A 21,517-nucleotide genomic window follows, 5' to 3' on the forward strand; every position below is an offset into this window, starting at 1 on the left:
TTCTCCTGGTCCAGGGACAGGAGGGCGAACGACAAGCCATCCCTACGCCCGAGCTCCAAGAGATCCCGGACCAAATACAAGTTATCGAATATACTACGGCCCGGGACGGTGTAGGTCTGGTCGGGATGGATCACGTCCGCCAGCACGGACCGCAGTCGCAGCGAGATGGCTTTTGCTACGATCTTGTAGTCCGTGCTGAGGAGCGAGACGGGACGCCAATTCCGTAGGTCGCGGAGGTCCCCCTTCTTCGGCAGCAAGGCGAGCACCGCTCGCCTGCACGACAGAGGGAGGACCCCGCTCTCCAAGGACTCGGCCCAGACGGTGACGAGGTCCGGGCCGAGGACGTCCCAGAACACGCGGTAGAACTCCACGGTCAGCCCGTCCATGCCCGGGGTTTTATTGTTGGGCATGAGACGGAGGGCTTCCGAGAACTCGGCCAGAGTGAGAGGCAGCTCCAGCCGGTCTCGGTCGCCCGCGCTGACCGTCGGGAGCTCGGTCCAGAGCGCCCTGCAGGCGTCGGCTTCGGTCGGATCCGGGGAGAACAAACTGGCGTAGAAGGCCCTGGCCCTTCCGCGCATCTCCGCCGGGTCCGTGAGGGGGGTGCCGTCCTCCGCCAAGAGGCAGGTGACGTGCTTTTTGGCCCCCCTCCTTTTCTCCAGGGCATAGAAGAAACGGGAGCCGCGATCCATCTCCCGAAGGAGGTGGATGCGAGATCGAACAAAGGCGCCCCGGGCTCTGTGATCTTCCAGGGCCCGGAGCTCCTCCCGCTTCTCCCGGTACGCCTCGCGGAGGAGTGGATCCTCGGGGGCGGACGCCAGGCGCCCCTCCAGCTTCAACACCTCCCGTTCCAACTGCTCTATCGCCGCATCCCTCCGCCGGCTGGCGCCCCGGGAGTAGTCACGGCAGAAGAGCCGGGCGCGCACCTTCCCCACGTCCCACCAGCGCCGCGCCGAGGGAAAGGCGAGCCGCTGCCCCCGCCAGGCCTGCCAGAACTCCCGGAAGGACGCCACGAAGCCCGCATCCTCCAGCAGGCTATTGTTGAAGTGCCAGTAGGCCGGCCCCAGCCTCTCCGCCGTCAGAGAGGCTTTCACGGCCACCAAATGGTGGTCCGTGAACGGGGCCGGCCGGACGCTGGAGGAGTGGGCTCGTGCCAGATGGAATCGCGAAAGGTAGATGCGATCCAACCGGGAGTGGCTCGACCGCTCGTTCCCCACCCGGACGTAAGTGAAGGTGGTACTGTCGTCCGGGTGGTGGTCCCGCCAGACGTCCACCAGGGAGTGATGTTCCACGATCTCCCTGAGGACGTCCGCCGCGGCCTGGCAGTTCGCGAGTCCTACACGGTCCCGGTCATCGAGGATGGTGTTAAAGTCCCCGCCCAGGACCAGGCACTCGCGAGGATCCAAAGTGCCGAGGAAGGTGGCCGCCTGCCGATAAAAGGTGACCTGGTCCGGGCCCGCGTTCGGGGCGTAGACGTTGACCAGGTTCAACGTCTGCCCCTCCACGCGGGCCCGGACGTGCAGCAGGCGGCCCGGGACAACCTCGGCGGTCCCCAGCACCTCGGGCCGTAGGGCAGGGGAGAACAGGGTGACCACCCCGGCCGAGCGAGCGCTGAGGTGGCTAAAATACACCCCGTCCCCCCACTCCAGCCGCCAGCCAGCCTCGACGGCTGGAGTCGTGTGGGTCTCCTGCAGGAAAACCACCGAGTACCCCCCCTCCCGGAGGAAGGAGAGCACCCGGCTCCTGCGGAGACCCGCCCTACAGCCCCGGGCGTTCAGTGTCGCGATGGTGGCGTAAGTCATACTGAGGGCTGGGGTGGATCCTTGCGGGCAGGTGAGTCGGCGGCCCCCCGCGGGCCCGGCAGCAGACCGCTCCCCGACCCGAAGGTCAGGAGAGAGTCTCGAAACTTGCGGGCCCGGCGGAAGGCCGCGTCGTCCTGCCTATCGGCCCCTCTCCCCTGCTGCAACAAGGCTCTAGTGGCCTGAAGGATGGAATGAAAGTCCCCCCAGCGCTGGAGGGCGAGCTGCACCTTTCCTCTTGCCCCGCGGTTGTCCGCGAGGAATTGGCGCAGCTCGCTCCTCAGCGCCGAGGGGGAACCGGGGTTTTCCTCCGTCCGGGCCCCCAGGTGGAGCTCACGGGCCACGGAGGCGGGCAGACAGGGGTCCGATCCCCGTCGCTGCGCCGACACGGCTGGCGCCGAGCTGCCCGCCCCCGACCCCGGCAAGGGAGGAGGCGGCGGAGGGAACACGGCAGCCCCTAACAGATCGGGGACTGGGGATACAAAAACAACCCCCCGAGGGCCGCCCATAGCTAGCGGGAATGAGACGGCCCTCGCGGGGGTGGCACTAGCGGACATTTGGGGAGGTGGTAGGGGTGAATCGGGTGACACGGCCGGGGCCGGGATGGGAAAAGGGTGGGGGGACAGCAACGGAGGGGTGTTTTCCACGGTAGGGGTGGGGGGGAGGGTGGGCTCTAGGCTGGACGATGGGTCAGGGTTGGGGAAAGGGGCAGACATGGGGGTAGGAGAGGGATCGGGAACAGGGGAGGGTTCGGTACCGGAGATGGGTTCGTAAAGGGCAGAAGCGGGGGTGGGGGGAGGATCGGGACGTGGGGGGGCATCGGAATCCCAGGCAGGGTCTGGGAAGGGGTCCCCCGTGGCCATTCCACCAGGCTGCGGCGCTTCCCGGATGGGGATCTGGGGGTCGGGATCAGGAACTGGGGGGTCCGCGCCGACGCCGGGCTCAGATGGAAAAGCTAGTATTAGTGCCTCGGCGTCGGCCAGTATGGTATCTTGTGGTGGGCCCCCAACGGGAAGGGAGGATGACCGCCCCACCCCGGTTACTGGAGGGGGGGCACCCTCAGCCCCTGGACTCGGTCGCTCGGCGCCAGCTGTCGCCCCGGGGGGCTCGGCAGCATCCGTTCCGGCGCTCGAGTCGGCCGGGCCAGTGGGCAGTATCAGGGGTGCCCCGAGCGTGAGGATGGGGTCGGCCACCTGGGACACGGGGTTGGGGAGAGGAGGGGGCGGCGCCACGGAGTCGCCGCCCAGACCGAGGCCCGCTGGCGGAGGGTCGTCCTCCCCCTGGGTGAGCGGGGTCAGACCCAGGGCCTCGATCTCCTCAAAGATGGAGCTCAACTCCATCCCCTCGGCCCCGGAGCCTTCCCCTCCGGCCACCAAGGCACCAATTACCTCGGCGGGGACGGAAGGGGGGGCAATTGGAGCCTGGGCCGGGGGGGCTCCATCAGAGGCCTCCTCGTGGATAGGCTCCTCAGGGGGGACATGGTTGTCCCCCCTCGCTGCCACGGCTTCCTCGGCCGGCGCCTCCTGCTGACGCTCGCCGGGGGGGATTTTGACAGCGCTGGCCCCCCTCGGGATCTTTCGGGGGGCCTTCCCGCCCTCCGCATCGGAGGGGGGAGAGGAAGCCCGCGAACGGCGGGCTTTGCGCTTCCCCCGGACGAGTGTCCAGTCCTCCGAGGTGGAGGTGGAGGGCTGGTCAGCAGGGGCAAGGCTGGGGGGCACGTTTGATTTTCGGGGAGGGCGTTGTGGCAAAGGAGGGAAGGAGGGGGATACCTCCACCTGGGGAGGGCCCTCTCCCTTGCCCGGCGGCAACCGCGCCACCCTCTCCTCCTCGGGCCCCGCAGGGACAGATTGAGTAGAGGCGGGGCCTGCCTGCCCGCTCGGGCACGTCGGAGGGGGCGCCTCCGGCTCCCGAGCAGGGCCGTCGGTTGGAGGAGGGGCGGCCGCGGAGGCCAGACTACCAGGGGGACTGGCGGTGGTGGGGCCAATGTCCTCACGGACCCCGGAGGTCCCGGACGCCTCCCCCGACCGGGCCAAGGGACAGTCCCTCCGGACGTGCCCCGTCGCCCGGCAGAGGAAGCACCGGGTCTCCCCCGAGGAGTAGTGGACTCGATAGAGAGCCCCCTGGTAGGGCACCATAAAGGACCCCTCGAGCGCCTCCCCGCCACGCGCCGCCGGCGGCAGTTGCAGCTGTACCTGCCGGCGGAAGGATAGGACGTGGCGGAGGGCGGGGTCCTTGCAGCCCAGCGGGAGAGGGCTGATGGTCGAGATGGGCTTCCCCAGAGTGGAGAGGGAAGGTAACAGGGCGGCATTAGGGAGGAAGGGCGGGACGGAGGTAAGGACCACCCGTACGCCCAGGTCCTCCAGAGGTTCGAGGGGCACATGCATGCCCCCCACCGCCAGGCCCCTCTCCACCGCCTCCTGGGCGGCGGCCTCCGAGGCAAGGAAGAACACCGCCTTGCCGTACATCTTAGAGGCCGCCACCACGGCCGAGGCCCCCACCACCCTCGCCATCGCCCGCACGTAGGTTTCCATGTGGGGCGAGGCGGCGACCAGGAGGCAGCGGACGCCGTGCCTCCTGGTCATGGCGGGAAAGGGGCCCCGGCCGCCAGGGATGGAGCTGGAGGCGGCAGTCGGGGCGGATGACCCGGCACGTGGGGGGGCGGCAGCGGCCACCTGGGCGTACGCTCTGGGGGCTGTAGGTGGATCGCCCCCAGAGCCGGTGGGGGGAACAGCAGGGAGGGGGGGAGCTGCAGCCGGTGTCGGGGCTGCAGCGGGCGGGGCAGTTTTGGCCACGGAGGGGTCGGCTTTCCGGGCCGGGCCCTTGCCTTTCTTCCCTCCCCGATTTTTCTTGCCGGCCGAGGCAGAGGATCCACCCTTGTCAGGGGGGGCAGCAGCCGTGGCAGCAGCAGAGCTCGGGTCGGGGGTAGGGAGGTCGGCCGCAGCAGTTGCTTGGGCCGATGGCACTGATGGGACCGAGGGACCATCAGGGACGGGGGTCTCCTCCATCCTGGGGAGTGGGTGGAGGGAGGTGCAAATGGCAAACTGTGGGCGGGGGGGGCGGGGGTTAACCACTCCTCCCCACCAAACAGCAGGCGGGGGCGGAGGGCATCAATGGAAGGAGGGGGGGGTTGGAAGGAGGGGGGGCACTGGGTCCAAGGAAGGGCAACCGTAAAAGGGAAGGGTTAGCAGCCACTCCTCCCTGCTGAGACTAGGGCAGAGGAGGAGGGCGCTATTGCAAGGGAGGGGGCACGCGAGGGAAAAGGGGGGGGTACACAATTGGGGAGGAGGAGAGGGAGAGGGAAGGAGGGGGAGGGGGGGAACCAACCACTCCCTCCCACTAACTGATTTCAGGGAGGGAGGGCTCTACCAGGAGTAGTAGACTGGAAACCTAAGAGGCCAGCGACCTGTCCTCTCTGCAAGGCTGGAAGCAGAGGAGGAGGGTGCTGGCAGGGCAGGCAATGAACAAGGTAGTGGGTGCAGGGCGGGGGCCGGCTCCTCCGGCTGCACTGGGGTACAGGAAGGACTATGGGCTGTTGAGGGGCAGGGGTGATGTGAAGGAGGGGTAACTAAAAAGGGGGGGGAGGGGGGCGCAAGCGCTCGGGCAGGGGGCAGAGCTCTGGGTGGGGCTACAGGACTTGGGGGGGGGGTGGGGGAGGAGGGGCATTGGGTTAGCAGGGCAGGATAGGGCAGTAGGGACTGGGAGACAGAGCACTAGCTGAATGTGGGCGGGGCAGGTGAAAACAAACTGAAGCTGAGCTAGTCAGCAAACTGAGGAGGGGAGAAGGGAACAGGACTGGCTAACAGAGTGGGGAACAGGGCAAGGGAACCAAGGTAAGGGGGGGGGCTCCCAACCTAACACTGCTGAGGGAAGGGGGCCGGGGCCAAGTCCAAGGGAGGGGGGGGGGAAGCTCGCCCACAAGCGCTTGTGGGAGGCTCAGTCCTCGCCCACTGCCGCAGCAAAGACAGTCCCAGGTGGCACAAACAGGGGGGGAACAGCCAGCCCCACCGAGGGGCGCTTCCTTGGTGGTGTAGGGGTTGGTGGAGGGGGTTGTGGGGCAGGTGGTATGGGGGGGCAGCTGGACTAGGGGGAGGGCTCTATGCCTCTCCCCCAGCCCCCCTCCTGGTGTCTCTGTCCACCACCACCCCAGGAGCAGATAAAAAGCTCGGTTCTTGCAAACAAACCCCCTCCACAGTCCAACCGGCAGTCCTTGTCCTCCTCGGTGGGGTGCAGGTAGTCAGCAGCAGCAACAGCAGGCGGGGAGCAGCCAGGTGGGGCAGGCCTCCGGGTGGTGGGTGCTGGTGGGGTCCTCCTTCTCCGGAGCAGTGGAGGAGGGGAGAGGAAGGGCAGCCGGCAGGCCCCCCCTCTCCCCTCAGGCAGCAGCAGCAGCAGCAGCAAGTGGTGGTGAGAAGCAGCAGCAGCAGCAGCGGTGGCTGGAGCAGTGTCCAGGGAAGCAGGCCTCAGCAGGCAGGAGGGCGGCTGGGTAGGTGGGGAGGTCTCTGGCTGGTGCAGGAGCAGGACAGGACCGGGGGGAGAAGGGGGAGAGCAGCTTCTGCACCCTGCTGCCTCTCCTCCTCCTCTTTCCCAGGAGTTGCAGTGGGGCAGGGGAATGGCACCCACAGAGCCCGAGTGCGGAGGAGGAAAAAGGCAGCCCAAAAAAGGGGAAAAACCTGTAGTTAGAAGCAGAGGGCTGCAGGACAATTAGATGCAGCTGGGAGGGAGCTGGTTCAGGCAGATTGGGGCCAGCTGACGCCTCTGCTGGCTGGCTGAAGGCCTTTAAAAGCTTCAGCAGTTGGAGGCTGGGGGAGAGAGTGAGAGGATGGAAGGCAGGCAGGCAGGCAGGCAGGCAAGCAAGCAAGCAAGCAAGCAAGCAAGCAAGCAAGGGAGATACAGGGAACAAAAGGATAGAGAGTGATTTACACCAGCACTAGAACAGAAACAAGCGGGGAGTCCCAGGAGGCGTGGACGGAGTCCTTACCCCAGAAACCTGCAGCAAAACCCAAACTCTGAGTTTGGGAGCAAGAGGCTAGCCCCAGTGGTGGCTTGGGTAAGAGGGACCCTTGCCACAGTGTGTTCGTAGTTTTTCAGAAACTATATGGCAACCCTACTGGGGGGCAGAGAACACAACAGGAAGAGAATAGCTATTTTGTCCTAGTTATTCAAAAGCTGAAAGGCTTTAGATTAAGTTTGTTTAATATCTGTACACTTATTTAAGAGCTAACTTAGATCAGATGATTGATGAACATTTTTGTACTGTATTACTTCTAACTACCTGTTACCAAGGGTTTTTTTTCTTATAGAAAGCTTTAAAACAACAAATGCAAAACATAGCTGCTGCACTGCATACAGAGCTCCTGCCTAGAACTTATTCATGTCAGAGTTGCTGATCTCCCAGTCTAGAATAGATTGCCATGAGTGCAGGGGAACAGACTAGTTGACCTCTAGAATTACCTTCATTCCAATTCCATGATTATTCTTTTGATCTAATGTGGAAGAGCGAATATATTTATTTCTGAGGCTGCTAGCTATACATAGGACACTGTAGTAGATCCCCAAGCCCAACTGAACCTGCTACATCTGCTGAAAAGGAGCAGTCTCTTGTCACTGTGACTTCTTTAACTGCAGTCTCATCTCACTCCTCTGAAGACTTTCCCAGTGACAGTAATATAAAAATATCCTTTTCCAACAATCTAGGAAAGTGGGACATAAGTTCTCAAGATCTCACTGCATGCTGTATTAAGAAGGGCCCACAGTAATGCCAGAATCTAGATCCTTACTTCTCACTGAAAAGCGAGAGTACACCAACTGGAATCAATGTTTGAATATGTGAAGTCTAACAGATTGGCAAGAGAGAATGGCTCATCTATTCATCTTCAATAAGAAAGTGTACTGTTTTTATTGTTGCCTGTTTTCTGATACCAAAAAGTAGGGAACGTTCTGCGAAATCTTCAGTGATTGGGAGAATACTGTATACATAACCAGTCACGCAATTTGTGAGCAGCATACATGGTCAGTTAACAGTTACAATGCCTGAAAGTTACTGGCAGAATGGATATCCAAATTGAAAACCAGTTTTTGGAAGCTCGTGCTTATTGGAAGAACATTCTCAGATGCATAGCTGAAACCATAGTGTTTCTTGCTGAGTATGGTCTGTCATTTCATAGCTCAGATGAGACTGTTGGATTGAAACACAATGGCAAATTACCTTGGTGATCCAGAGTTAATTGCAAAGTTTGACCCTTACTTAGCTCAGCACCTCTGTGAGCATGTAAATCGGGTAAAAGGCCACACATCATACCTATGAAAGACTATTTGTAATTAATTCATTGTACTGATGGTAAATACGGCACTATCCACCATTGTAGATGAGATAAAAAATATGGGATATTTTTCAGTATCCCTTCACTCAACACCAGATGTGTCATATGTAGCTGTCATCTTGTGTTATATACTACCCAGTCAACCAGTTGACTGTTTCATGACCTTCATAAACATTACCAGCCACGCCTGGGAGAAAATTGCTCCATACCTACTCAATTTCCTTACTGAAAAAGGGATTGACATCAGGCTTTTTTGTGGCCAAAGATATGACAATGCAAGAAATATGAGTGGCAAATATTCAGGGATGCAGGCAAAGGCAAAAGAGCACAATGAAATGATTGATTGCATACCACTTGCTGCACACTCTCATCTTGTGGGCCAGTGTGCTGTGGATTGTGATTTTTGTATTTGTCCAAGAATTGAATAATATTTTCTATACATACATCAACCAATCGTTGGATGATTCTTAGATAATCTCTACCAAAGGGATGGCCAGTGCCCAAATCATAGGGACACAGTGGAGTGCCAACACTGAAGCTGTGAATACACTTGTGCTGGGATACCCCAACACTGTTGAAGCATTAGAGATCAAGGATGATTAATCTAAAAAATTACCAACAAGAGAAGATGCAAAGATCCTGAGTGATACAATGCACACTTTGAAAACTGGTATGTTGTGTGAGGTCTGGAATGATATACTTCAGTCATTCAGGATGTGCATTCTAAGTTTGCAAAGTGCTCAATTTGACTTCTCCACTGCTATTAACCTAATGAAGAGTCTTGGGAACTGTTCAATAAATATGGGATAGTTTTGATGAGCATGAAATTCAGAGGATTGCAAGGACTGCTTACTATGAGTAGAAGTCAGCCAAATTCCATAAAAAAGACAGATGTATGATGATGCAATTGCCCACACATTCAGTGACAGAGAGGCCTTCAGAGTTAATATCTTCATCCAAATCACCACTAAATCACTAACAAATCATTAAAATACTGGTTCAAAGCTTATGAAAATATTGACAAAACCTTTAGTGTACAGACAAAATTTTTGCCTAACATGTCAAGTTCCACAGTCAGTAAAAGAATCAAGTATCTATGTCAGAAATAACCACATGATCTCCCAGTAGATTTTACTGAAGGATTTCTTCAATTAATTGAACTCACATCACTCTCAGTTAGAGAAAAATAAGATGAAAGCTTATCAATTTGAATGTACCAAGTTATCACAGAATCCAATGCGAGGGAATGTTTCCCAAATGTTGAAACTGCATTATGATTGTATTTGTCACTAATGATTACTAGTTGTAGCAGAAATGCTCCTTCTCTCTTCTAACAAGGGTCAAAAGTGTCCTTGACTCAAGAACACCTCAGAGTTTTGTCCCTTTTGATCACTGAGAATGAAATTGTCAGGTGTTTTAATTACAATGACATAAATCATGACTCTGCAAGAGCTAACACTAGAAAAACAAAAAGAATTGAGTAGAATAAATGCATTAATTTTATGTAGATATGATGACTTCATAATTTCTTTTGCAATATATATTTCATACTTAGGCCCCAAATCCAGAATTCCCCTGCTAATTCCCCCTGCACTACCCCTACAAGCCAGCCACAAATGGATCCCCACTCTATTAAGCCCCAATCACCTGCACCTCAATTCTCATCCCCATTAAGTCCCAGATTCCCCCAGCATCTGGACCCTAGAACCTCCCCAATGAGCTCCCATGCATCCAGATTACTGCTCACACCCAGATTGTTCCACACAGAAACTCTCTCAACCCACACCTGGCTCTCCCTAAGTTCCTTCACACTTGGATCCCACCATGCTGAGCCTGCCTCTCCCACACCTGGTATGGAAAGGCATGGCCCATGGGTATTTCTGGGGCATACTTAGTCCTTTCAGTGTGTCATGGGTGGATGCAGCCTCACTGCTTAGCCATGTTTTTGGTGTTTGTGTGTGTGGGGAGCAGGGGGGACTGCAGAGTTATTTCCCACCTCTGTGCAGCTACTGGTCTGTACTCCCCAATGCCTTTCTGAAGCCTCTGCATTTATTTGAGAAATCAAATTTGTAGAATTTTGCAGAATTTTAAATACTGTGTATAGATATATTAGTTTTTTGACACAGAATGCACTTAGAAGTAAACCTAAGATGTGTACTGAAGAGAGTAATGATGAACAAAAGTTATGTATATACTGCCACACATTGGGTGACTGCAGCTTGGGTACACATATCTATGCTTGCTTTAATTACACTAGCATGGAGAAAAGTAGCAATATAGATATGATGGTGGCAGACATTTCGGTGCAGACTGTATGAACATACCAAATACAGTAAACTTCCGATAATCTGGCACCTTTAGGACCCAGGGGGTGCCGGATTATCAGATATGCCGGAGTACCAGAAGGGGGGCTATGAAGGGTCTGGGGTGGAGTTGGAGGGGGTCAGCGGGGAACTGCGCAGCATGGGAGAGGGTGGTACTGTAGGACCAAGCCGGCAGCACCCTAGCTGTTCTGCCCCCGGCTTCCCCAAGTCAGCTGTTGGTCAGCTTCAGCAGCGGCGGACTCGGGGAAGCTGGGGGCAGAGCAGCTGGAGTGCTGCCAGCTTGATCCCGCAGCACCGCCCCTCACCTGAGCGGCGCTGCGGGACCAAGCCAGCAGCACCCCAGCTGCTCTGCCCCTGGCTTCCCCAAGTCAGCCGGTGGTCAGTTTCAGCAGCAGCGGCCTTGGGGAAGCCAGGGGCAGAGCAACTGGGGTGCTCTGCCCCAGGGCTTCCCCAAATCCACTGCTACTGAAACTGACCCGTGGTGGACTTGGGGAAGCCGGGGGCAGAGCAGCTCCAATTGCCTGGCTGGCTGGAGCACTTCCGAGTTCCAGTTGGTGCCGGACTATCAGGAGTGCCAGACCACTGGATGCCGGACAATTGGAATTTTACTGTACCCTGAACAACTACTTGTGATACTGGAGCCTGCTCAGTTGCATCTTCACTGTTATTATTAACCATGCTAGCATAAGTAATCTGAGCTGTAATCACACCTCAGATTGCAGTATAAACATCCAAAAGAGTGGAACACAGCATTCAAAATATGTTTCACAATATTCTAACAAGTTCAGGTTTTAAAAATTGTGAGAATCAATATTTAGATTAACATACAATTGAATTTGGTAAACTGTGGGAGAAATAGTGGGATCAGAGAATAGAGCAATCAACACTTGTGGGAGAGTAAGGTCAGAAAACAGTGGTATGGGGATAAGGAAGGCATTAGGATTCTACAGGAATCATACTAATATTGACAGGTACACATGTGACTAATTTTGAACATAAAAACATGTTATATTAATATTAAAACATCTCGGAAATCCGCACATACCCCAGCAAAAGAAAGAAAATACGGCTAAATCACTCAACGCTCCTGTACATTTTACTCATCTGTTACTCATCTTAACACTGCCTCCCTGTTTTTACCGCCCATAGCTCACATATATCCAAACTCATCCAAAACAGCTAATCTGTAGCCTTAACTCAAATCCTAAATATGCAGATTTAAAATTTTGTAATACAGGCAGTCCCTGGGTTACGTACAAGATAGGGACTGTAGGTTTGTTCTTAAGTTGAATCTGTATGTAAGTCGGAACTGGCGTCCAGATTCAGCCGCTGCTGAAACTGATCAGTTTCAACAGCGGCTGAATCTGGACGCCAGTTCTGACTTACATACAGATTCAACTTAAGAACCCCAGGCATCCCCAAATCAGCTGCTGCTGAAACTGATCAGCGGCTGATTCCAGGAAGCCCGGGGCAGGGGCTTCCTGTAGTCAGCCCCCGGTCAGTTTCAGCAGCGGCTGACTTGGGGACGCCTGGGGCAGAGCAGCTGGGGTGCTGCTGGCTTGGTCCAGTAGCGATGCCGCTCCTCGGCGCTACTGGACCAACCCAGCAGCACCCAAGCTGCTCTGCCCCAGGCGTCCTGATTCAGCCGCTGCTGAAACTGACCAGCAGTGGCTGAATCAGGACGCCTGGGGCAGAGCAGCTGGGGTGCTGCCGGGTTGGTCCAGTAGCGCCCAGAGCGGCGCTATGGGACCAACCGGCAGCGCCCCAGCTGCTGTACCACAGGCGTCCGGAGCAAAGCCGCGGAGCACGGGGGCAGCGGGACAGCCCAGACGCGCCGTGGCTGTCCTGCTGCCCTCGGGCTCCTTGGCTTTGCTCCCCGTCTCCCTGGTCTGCAGACCAGGGGGACGGGGAGCAAAGCGGCGGAACATGCGGGCAGCGGACAGCCCAGACGCGTCTGGGCTGTCCGCTGCCCACGTGCTCTGCCGCTTTGCTTCCTCTCCCTGGTCTGCTGGAGACCAGGGAGACGGGCCCCGTTCGTAACTGCGGATCTGACATAAGTCGGATCCGCGTAACTCGGGGACTGCCTGTACCTATATAAAAATACCTCATGTAGTACAATCATTAACACAAATCACCCATTCTTATAAGCTTTCCCAAACATTATAGAAAAATCTCTTTTGCAAGCCATATTTCACTGTTTTACAAATCCCTAATTCAAATTCACGTAAATAACTATTAATGAAAGCCACATCAACACTATATTCATAATCAGCTAGCACAAAAAGTTAAAAGATGGCAAGTTTAACAATATTCTTTGTTTGATTCATATGTATGTGGAAAAAGCAAATGTGACTAGGAGGGGGCTCACAAAATCTCACCGCTATTGATAACACAGTTCATTATCTTTTTAAAGGAAAGCTTTATTACCTGCAAATTTAGATAATCTGTTTCCAGGTATACAGTCAAGCACTGCCCCTTCCAGCTTTACTTGCACTGGCAGAAAAGGAATTATTTGACAAAAATTGCACTGAGATTTCCTTTGTTTCATTGTACAGGTCCCAAAACTGATGTTCAAAGAGGTGGCTGAGACTAATTCCTTTGTTTCTATCTGCTTTAATTTATAATAAGGTTAAAAATATTTTCTTGATATTGCTTATTCATGGTTATTGTTATAGTTGCTATAGAAGTAGAATACAATTGTGAATAGGAGCAGAGATGGCTCATGTGATCTCAAATGGACAGTGGTTTTTTCTCAGATTCTAAAGACAAAAGGGATCATTATGATCATCTAGTCCAGGGTAGGAATGTTAAATAGCAGTTAGGAAGCTAATCTAGCAGTTTTTGGAATTTCCATCAACTACTCGATTCGTCGATAAGGGGGCTGGCTCACTGCCATTCTGCTTTTTACTGGTGGCTCTTACTACATTTAAAAAGCAGAGCAGCAGTAGTCTAGGAGCAGGGGCAAGCCAGAACAGCTAAGTCCTTGCTCCCACCCAGTCTCCCGGACACTGAACCTCTGTTTTTAAAATGTATTAAGAGTGCCTCTGCTTTTTAAATGTAGCAGAGCCGCAGAGGCCTGGGACCAGGCACATGCCAAGACATTTAAAAAGCAAAGTCACAGCATCTGGGACCTGGCTTGAGCCAGGACTAAGCAGTCCTAGCTTGTGCTTGGTCTCAAACTACTGCAGCCATGATTGGCCTGAGGGTGGGGAAGCACATGAAGTCATTGTCCCTCCTCCCCACACCTAGACAGAACTGCCATCTGTTCTGAACAGCTGGTGGTTCCCTCTAGGCACCCGCACCGCTGGCAATGGAAGGAGACTTTGCGCACTCCCCACCCCTGGGTCAATCAGGAACATGGGAAGTCTCTCACTCCCTGTCCCCACCCTGCAAGGGGCGCGTGGTGCTTAGAGTGGATCGGTCCACTCTAAGTACCGTGCACCCCTTGCAAGGAGGAGGCAGGGAGCGAGAGACATCACACATTCCCCCCATCCCCAGGTCTTAATTGGCCTGGGGACAGGGGAGTGGCAGGGCACCTGCTTGGTGGGCCAGATCCTCCCGCAGAGGCCCCTTTGCCCACCCGTTCTAGAACAGAAAATAACTTGCATTCTTGTGTGTGATTCCTAGAAAAAAAATCTCTTGCTATAGATAATTAAAATCCAGAGGACCCATAGGACATTCTACCAGATTTTCATATCTTTACATGCTGGTTTTAGCTCAGAGTTTAACTATTAAGAACAACTTGTTTAGCCTTTCACAAATTAAATTCCTTAGAAAGACAAATATATACAACATTCCTGACAATATATTTTGGATACATATTTAATTCTTCATTAGGATAAACAGAACTAAAGGAGGAATGCTGAAAGGTTATTTATCATCCTTTAAATGAGAACTACAGTTTGTAATTGGAGTGTCTGAGAAAGAATGTATTAGTTTTCAGAACATTTACCTACAGGCATCATCTCATCTTCATAACTATAACAATGCTAATGATCTTGTAGGATTCATACTATTGAAGTATATAAAGTGAACAACACCATGCACATAAACAATTCAATGAAATTTAAAGATTAGATTACCCTAACACCACACCCTGGCAGTAGGTACACACATCTACTTTGTGTAAATGTACCCATTTCATAGATGAGGAAATGGAAGCAAAGATTAAAAAACTGGCCTAAAGTCACACAAGAAATGTGACAGTTGGGAACAGAACCCTAATTAAGTCTATTAACGCCTATTAAGCTGTGCTTTAACCACTAAATCATGCTTTTCTACATCAGCACAAAATTGAAACAAAAGAGAGAGACAGAAAATACATCAATATACCTGTTATATCACCTAATGGACCTACCTGCCAGTGCAGAATTGTTCCCTACAGCATATTTTCCAATCTGCTATTCTAAAACATATGAATGGGAAAAGTCTTGCACTGGCAAGGAATTATCTAGATGATCTGACCAGTAATAACCATCTTTATAATAATGTTCAGCAAGGTCAAAATTAATTTTTTTATTGAATAACTTTTAAATACTTTAAAAAAAAAACAGCATATAAAAATCTGAACGTCCCTGCGCGCAAATGTAAACTATACTGTACAAATTATCTTTTATAACCAGACTGTCAAAATAGATAGTCTTAACACTGTATTTTTAATATTGTATTTATTACAATATTAAATTACACTGCAGATTTCAAATGAGCAAAGTAATATTTGGGATAAGAAAAACAAACTGGTAGTTACTCTGTATGCTTCTATTCCTTTTTAGCTAACAAATGTATGTTACACAATTAATTACTATTGCAAATTTATCATTATTGTAGCTCCCTTGGATCTTAAAGTAAAGATACTCATATACTGCTAACACTATGTTAAAAAGTAAAGGTATTATTCTTGGTATCCTAGCTAAAATCACAACTGACAATTGCATTCCTCCTAAATAAAGTTCCTTTGTAGTTTTTACTGTGATTGTTCAATCTTTGTCCTGAATTGTTGTGTTGTATTGCTGGAGGTTGTTTAATGGTGCTAAATTCCACATTAGAGGACTGTTATAAAAATGTATGATTGTGTCTGTGCACACAAATCTAGTTGATGGGATGAGGTCTGATCTTTAGATGAAAGGCTCTAAATAAAATGCAAGTAATTATTTTAGTGCTGAGCAATAAGACCTTACACCTGACCTGTGTGAAAGGGAAAAAATAATTTATTCCTTATTGTCCTGTCCTCTTATCTCAACTAATGTTCACAAAAAGCACCAACTGAAGCCAAACTGATATAAAGAGACTAAATCCATCCATCCATCCAAGTATTAAAAGCAGCAATGCAACCTTTCCCACTACATAGTGAACCTCTCTAAACTGAGACTCTCTGGTCTGGCAACTTTTGTGGTCTGAAAGGTGAGTCCCAGAGGAGGGCAGGCAACCGGGAGCCCTGTGGGCCAGCAGGTCAGTAAGCTGCCAGCAGAGATGCCAGAAGCCTAGCATGGGGCTGCCTGACAGGGCTAGAAGCTCAGTGTGCGGGGTTGCCTGGTGGGAGGGGGGGGGGGGAGAAACAGAGCCGGTTGGGAGGCTAGCAGTCAGACCAGGGCTGGGGCGGGGCTGATGGCAGGAGGGACCAGAAATTACCTTGCCTGATCCAGGAAAATCCCTGAACTCAGGTCAGGTTCTGAAGGAGTTGGACCAGGAGGTACAATCTGTACCTCAATATACCTTAACTCTAATCTGAAAGGAGGCTTGCCAGGTTAGTTGTGTCTCCAGGCCCCTTTAAAAGCCTGACCTTGATGCAGAACTGTCAGCAAACATACCAATTAGTGCCAAAGTGAAATTGATTCTGACACACACAAACAGTATCAGTTCACTAAGAATTGGACTTAGAATCAGCACTTAATTTCACTGATGCCATAACATGGCAACAATTTTTAATAATTGTTTACACAGACTAAACATGAATTAGTGACCCAAAAGTTCTGCACTCTATTACCAATTTTCTAAAAGAACCATTTGCTCCCCAAATCCAATATATTACTTTTCTTTTTTTTTTCCCTATCTGGGCAGCATAGCTTTTATACAATATACCATCAATAAGTGTCAAAGCTATTTTAAAGAAAAATATTGAGAGGAACATAAATAACAACCTTTTTGCATGGCATAAAATATTTCAAATTCCAGTCACCAAAAATAAATCAAACATATTTTAACACAATGAAGGGCTCTGTTCACTATTATTCTACTAAAAATTGAAGACTTCATCCTGCACCCCTTAAACTCTACAAGTAGTTCCATAGTGTTTTAAAGGAAAAACTCATGTGAATAAGGGTGGCAAAACAATCTTTAATAAGAAAAGGAATTGGTAGAGATTTATTTGCAGACTAGTCATCACTCTCTGTTCCACTATATTCTGAAGATTCTTCCATTTCTTCTGTTATCAATGATACAGCACGATGTACTTTTTTCACACCTACAATAATGAAGGGGAAATGTAATAAATTATAAAATAAAAATAGATTAAATATATTTTGATTAAGTAATATGAAAAAATATGCTGAGGATTTGTCCTTTAAAAAGGCAAAGCACATACTGGGGGGGGGGGGGGGGGGGGGGGGGGAGAAAGAGATAATAATCATGTCCAGAACCATTAATCAGCCCCACCCAGTCAGTCAGCTCCATGCATGGAACACTGAGCCTCTGACGGGACGGGGCTGATTAAGCACCTGTGAAGCTGTGCTGCTGCACATCTTAGAGGGAACTCTGTCCAGAACTGGTGTTTTGTTAAGCATTCTGCATTCAGGATTAGAAGAAAGAGTCCTTTTATTGTTAACAGACTAAACATGCATTAGTGACCCAGAAGTTCTGTACTCTATTACCAATTTCTAAAAGAACCATTTGCTCCCCAAATCCAATATATTACCTGGATTTACCTGGTTTTGAAAGAAGGTGTGTAAATAATGGTTTGGTTCAGCTGCTTAAAAGGAGAGGTTATGTTATACATCAGAACTGAAATTAATATCACTTAGAGTTGTACTTCAGGAGACAGAACACAGAATGGAATTATTTCACTGTGATACAAGTTTAAAAGAATGTTTTCCTAGCCAGCTCTATGAACTTTGAGAATTAAGGTGAAACAGGGGTATACTTCCTTATGAATTTACAAAGTATTAACAATAGGTGATCTTATTGAACTACTGAATATAGCCTATTATTCAGTCCATGGTTATATTAGAAATTCTCCAGTTCAAACTAGAACGGCTATACTGACTCCCTTAGATATGAATTAATTCTAGCAATTAATACAAGACAATCACCAGTTTAAAACTGGCGTTCTTAGCACATGCACTCAAAAGGCCATCAATGAGGCTTCAGCCTCAACTGAGGGAGCTCACAAGATGGGTGATGGGGGGGACCATCATGAGCTCTTAACAGATTCGGATACAGGAGATGATCCAGTTGCAAAGCCACTAAACAGACACTTCATTCTATCGTCAGTGGCTACAATCAGCTGCAACAGCTGCATCGATCTGAGTAAAGACTTGTCACACTCCATGTAGAATGCCTCCTGATGTTCAGGGCATGGAGATGCCACTCTTCTGCTGACCTCTGAGACGTGGAGCAGAAGACTGGTAAAAATGTTCTGATTAACGTGAAAAGCAGAGAGAACCTTCGGTTAGAAGGGCAGGTACAGCTGCAGCTGAACTGTGTCCTTGTAGAAGACCATGTATGGGGGGGGGGTTCCAAGATCAGGGCTCTGATCTCCAAGACCCATCCTGCTGAATGCATTGCTCCCAGGAACACCACCTTCCAGAATAGGTGGGACAGGAGGAGCAGGAAGCAAGAGAATTGAAAGGTGGTCTGGTGAGACACAAGATAAGTAGGCTGAGGTCCCATTATGGGATGGGGTCCCTAAGCCTGGGGATTGAGCTTGTCAAGGCCCTGCAGGATTCTCACTATCATGTCATGCAAAAAGATCATCTGCCCTTGGATTGGCTCTTGAAAACTGGAGATGACAAGGTATACTTTTGATGGAGAAGCGCTCCAACCCTTGATTCCTAAGCTGCAGAAGGTAGCTGAGGATGGCCTGGAGTGGGGCATGACCTGGTGAGATGAGATACATTCCAAAACCCAAAGGAAGAACCTCTTCCACTTTGCCTGATATGGCAAGTACATAAATGGCTTCCTGCTGCCAAGGAGGACCTGCTGGACTTCATCCTAGGAGGTGTACTCTTCCTCGTTTAATCACGTAGCATGCATACCGAAAGATGGAGGGATGCGAGATTGAGCTGCAAAAGTCAACCTGGATCCCGCAACAGTCCATGTGATTCAGAAGGGCCATGGCAGCTGCTCATGAATGCCATTCTCTCTGATCATGAATGTTCTCTGATCATGGCCGTGCTCATGAATGCACCTGTCAGGGTTGTTCCGCATTCTGGTACTCCAAGTGCAGAAAGTGGGGGCCCACAAAAGACCTTTAATACCTTGCATCTATCTGGTCTGCTTACAAAAACCAAAACACACTCCTCAGAATCACAGACGCACTGTATCTGGAAAATAGGCTGCCACCATCAAGCCATTTAAACCCTGAAAAAACGGGAAGGAATAAAACAGGAGGGAACTCTTGAATTCCTTCCCCAGGGGTGCCACAAGAGAGCTTGAAAAAAGAAACAAAAGGCACAGAAAACAAACTCTCTCTGATAGTTGTCCTCTTAAGCTAGGTAGACACACACACACACACACACAGACCTCGTTACCTTCCAGGACACAAGAAACAAATTGTCTTAAAAAAGGTGATTTTATTAACAAAACAAAAAGATAAACTTAATAAAACATGATTTGTTGCCAGGTGTTACAGAGCAAGTAAAACAACAAATTGAAACACAGAGAACATAGTATCTCTGGGTAAAGCTTAAATAGTGAATGGGGTGGTGGTGGTGGTGGAGGAGGGGGGAGTACATGGATTCTACCAAAATAAAGAAAAATACCCTGATTGTGACTAAATGCACATTTATCCTTATTTACTCATGACCCCTTCATGGTCCAGTCTACTTCCGTGTCCCAAATTTCACGGAGGCATTGTAGTCCTGATGACTGCATCTGTTCCCTCCAGCCCTTAGCTTAGAACTCACACAAGGAGAGCAGGCAAGGTATCTATATATAAATCAAATTTCTGCACTGTATCCCACTGGTTTTTCTGGCCCCCTGCCAATACCCTTTCTAGCTACCTGAGTTTAACCTTTTAGTCACTGGGTGATGGCCATCACTTCTATCTATCACAGCACTGAACCAGTGTTGGCGGGGCCACACCAGAGTGATCAGGATCACTCAAACCTTCTCTAGTTTGATCCAATACAAGACCCAACTGATAAGAGGGATTGGCAGACATACATGCAGCATTTCTTCAGACCACAGTAGGAGAAATGCATCTGAGGTGGAGCCCTTTTCCAGCACTCTTCCCTCCAACCCCAAGAGCAAAACCACTGGCATTTTATGCTTTGCTCAATAGCGAATGGATCCACGAAGGGAAGATCCCACCTTCGGAAGACTGTGCCAGCCATGTCTGGGTGAAGCAACCACTTGTGGTGAGAAGTCAAGTCCTCACTGAGGAATTCCATCAGAGTGCTGTCCACTCCTGGGAGACGGAAGGCCTCTAGTTAGATGTCATGACCCAAGGATCAGCAGGTCACTAGGAGGACCACTATATTCTGTCTCAGACCTTGAGCTATCCTTGACCAGCCAGTTATTGAGGTAAGGATAAATATGTATGCCCTGACACTTGGAGCATGGCTGCCACCTAACACTAGCTAATATATATTTGTTAACCATACTCCAAGTTATTGGAGATGACCTCCCAGGTGGAGTCAAAATAACCTACAGGATGGATGGTAGCCTCTTCAATCTGGGCCACTTCAGAGCCAAGCAATCGTTGATGTTTTTGCTGCTGCCTATTACAGGCTAGGACTGACTCTCAATGAACGAAAGACAACGGTTCTATTTCAGCCAACACCCACCATACCGTTATCTGAACCAGCCATCACAGTGGATGACCAAGTAAAAAAAACTTTCCCTATCCCCAAACTTATTTGTCTAGCAGCACTCATGATGAAATCTGCCACCAACTCTTCAGTGCCAATGTGGATTATGATGACCATGACATCAAGACACAACCCAAGATTGATGTCTACAATGCTGTAGTCATTCCAATGTTGCAATATGGTGCTGAAGCCTCCCAGATTCAAGGTGGGGATAATCGAAACCAGGGTGACCATAAGAAACTTGTTTCTGGAGATATACACTAAGGTCTGAGGTGGGTGGGGAGATAAGAGGAACTGGAGGATATATCCCTGGGACTCAGGGTCAGAAGTGATAGAAGCCCATACCAGGTGGAAATGGGAAAGGTGGCTGCCAGAAGTGGAGCAGAGGAGATTGAATCCACGCAGATGTCTGGTATGTTGCTCCAGAGCCTACCCTCAACATTTTTTATTTGTCCCTTGCTTGTGGCGAGTTGAGCCCGACTGGGCAGGAGTCAAGGACTAACTCAGAATGAGTTTGTATCTCTTGCTCTTTATGGCAGTGGGCTGTTGTCAGAAGTTGGCCACCCTGACTAGTGGTGTGTGAAGGCTGAAGTGCTTTCGAGTTGGGGCAGGAATATACAACACCAAGATCTTAAGCGTAGTGCAGGAGTCCTTAAGCCCATATAACGTAGACTCTGTCTGTTCAGCAAATAAAGCACAGACATCTAATGAGAGGCCCTGGAAAGACTGCTGTTGCTCCTCTGAGGACAGACCAGAGAGAGCACCAGGACAGCAGATGCTATTGTACAAGTAGCTGAATCTGTCACATCACAAGCAGCCTGCAAAACTGCTCTGGCCACCCCATTTTCTCTTCCAGGGGAGCTTTGAGCTCCTTCTTGGAATCCTCTAGGAATGCCTCCTCGAATTTAGTCATGGTCTGCCACATGTTGAAATTTTAGTTGCCAAAGAATGCTTGGTAGTTAACAAGCCTCAGTTATAAACTGGCTAAGGAATAAATCTTTTGACTAAACAAGTCCAGTCTCTTGGAGTTTTTGTCCTTAGGTGCTGCCCCTAGT

General features: G+C 50.7%; 1 protein-coding gene across 7 annotated transcripts in view; it reads right to left on the minus strand.

Annotated features, from left to right (window-relative positions):
* Positions 1–13,325: 13,325 nt before the first annotated feature.
* TDRD12 (tudor domain containing 12) overlaps positions 13,326–21,517 on the minus strand; it is a 234,520-nt gene continuing 226,328 nt past the window's right edge. For all 7 annotated transcript variants that reach the window (XM_075940127.1, XM_075940126.1, XM_075940125.1 and 4 more), the window contains one exon: positions 13,326–16,897. Coding sequence is in view for 2 of the 7 variants with exons in the window: in XM_075940128.1 (XP_075796243.1) it covers positions 16,809–16,897 (89 nt within the window). In the remaining 5 variants the exon portion in view is untranslated. The remainder of the gene's footprint in view (positions 16,898–21,517) is intronic.

The sequence above is a fragment of the Pelodiscus sinensis genome, chromosome 12 (genome assembly GCF_049634645.1).
Source record: "Pelodiscus sinensis isolate JC-2024 chromosome 12, ASM4963464v1, whole genome shotgun sequence".
In the NCBI taxonomy this organism is placed as follows: Eukaryota; Metazoa; Chordata; order Testudines; family Trionychidae; genus Pelodiscus; species Pelodiscus sinensis.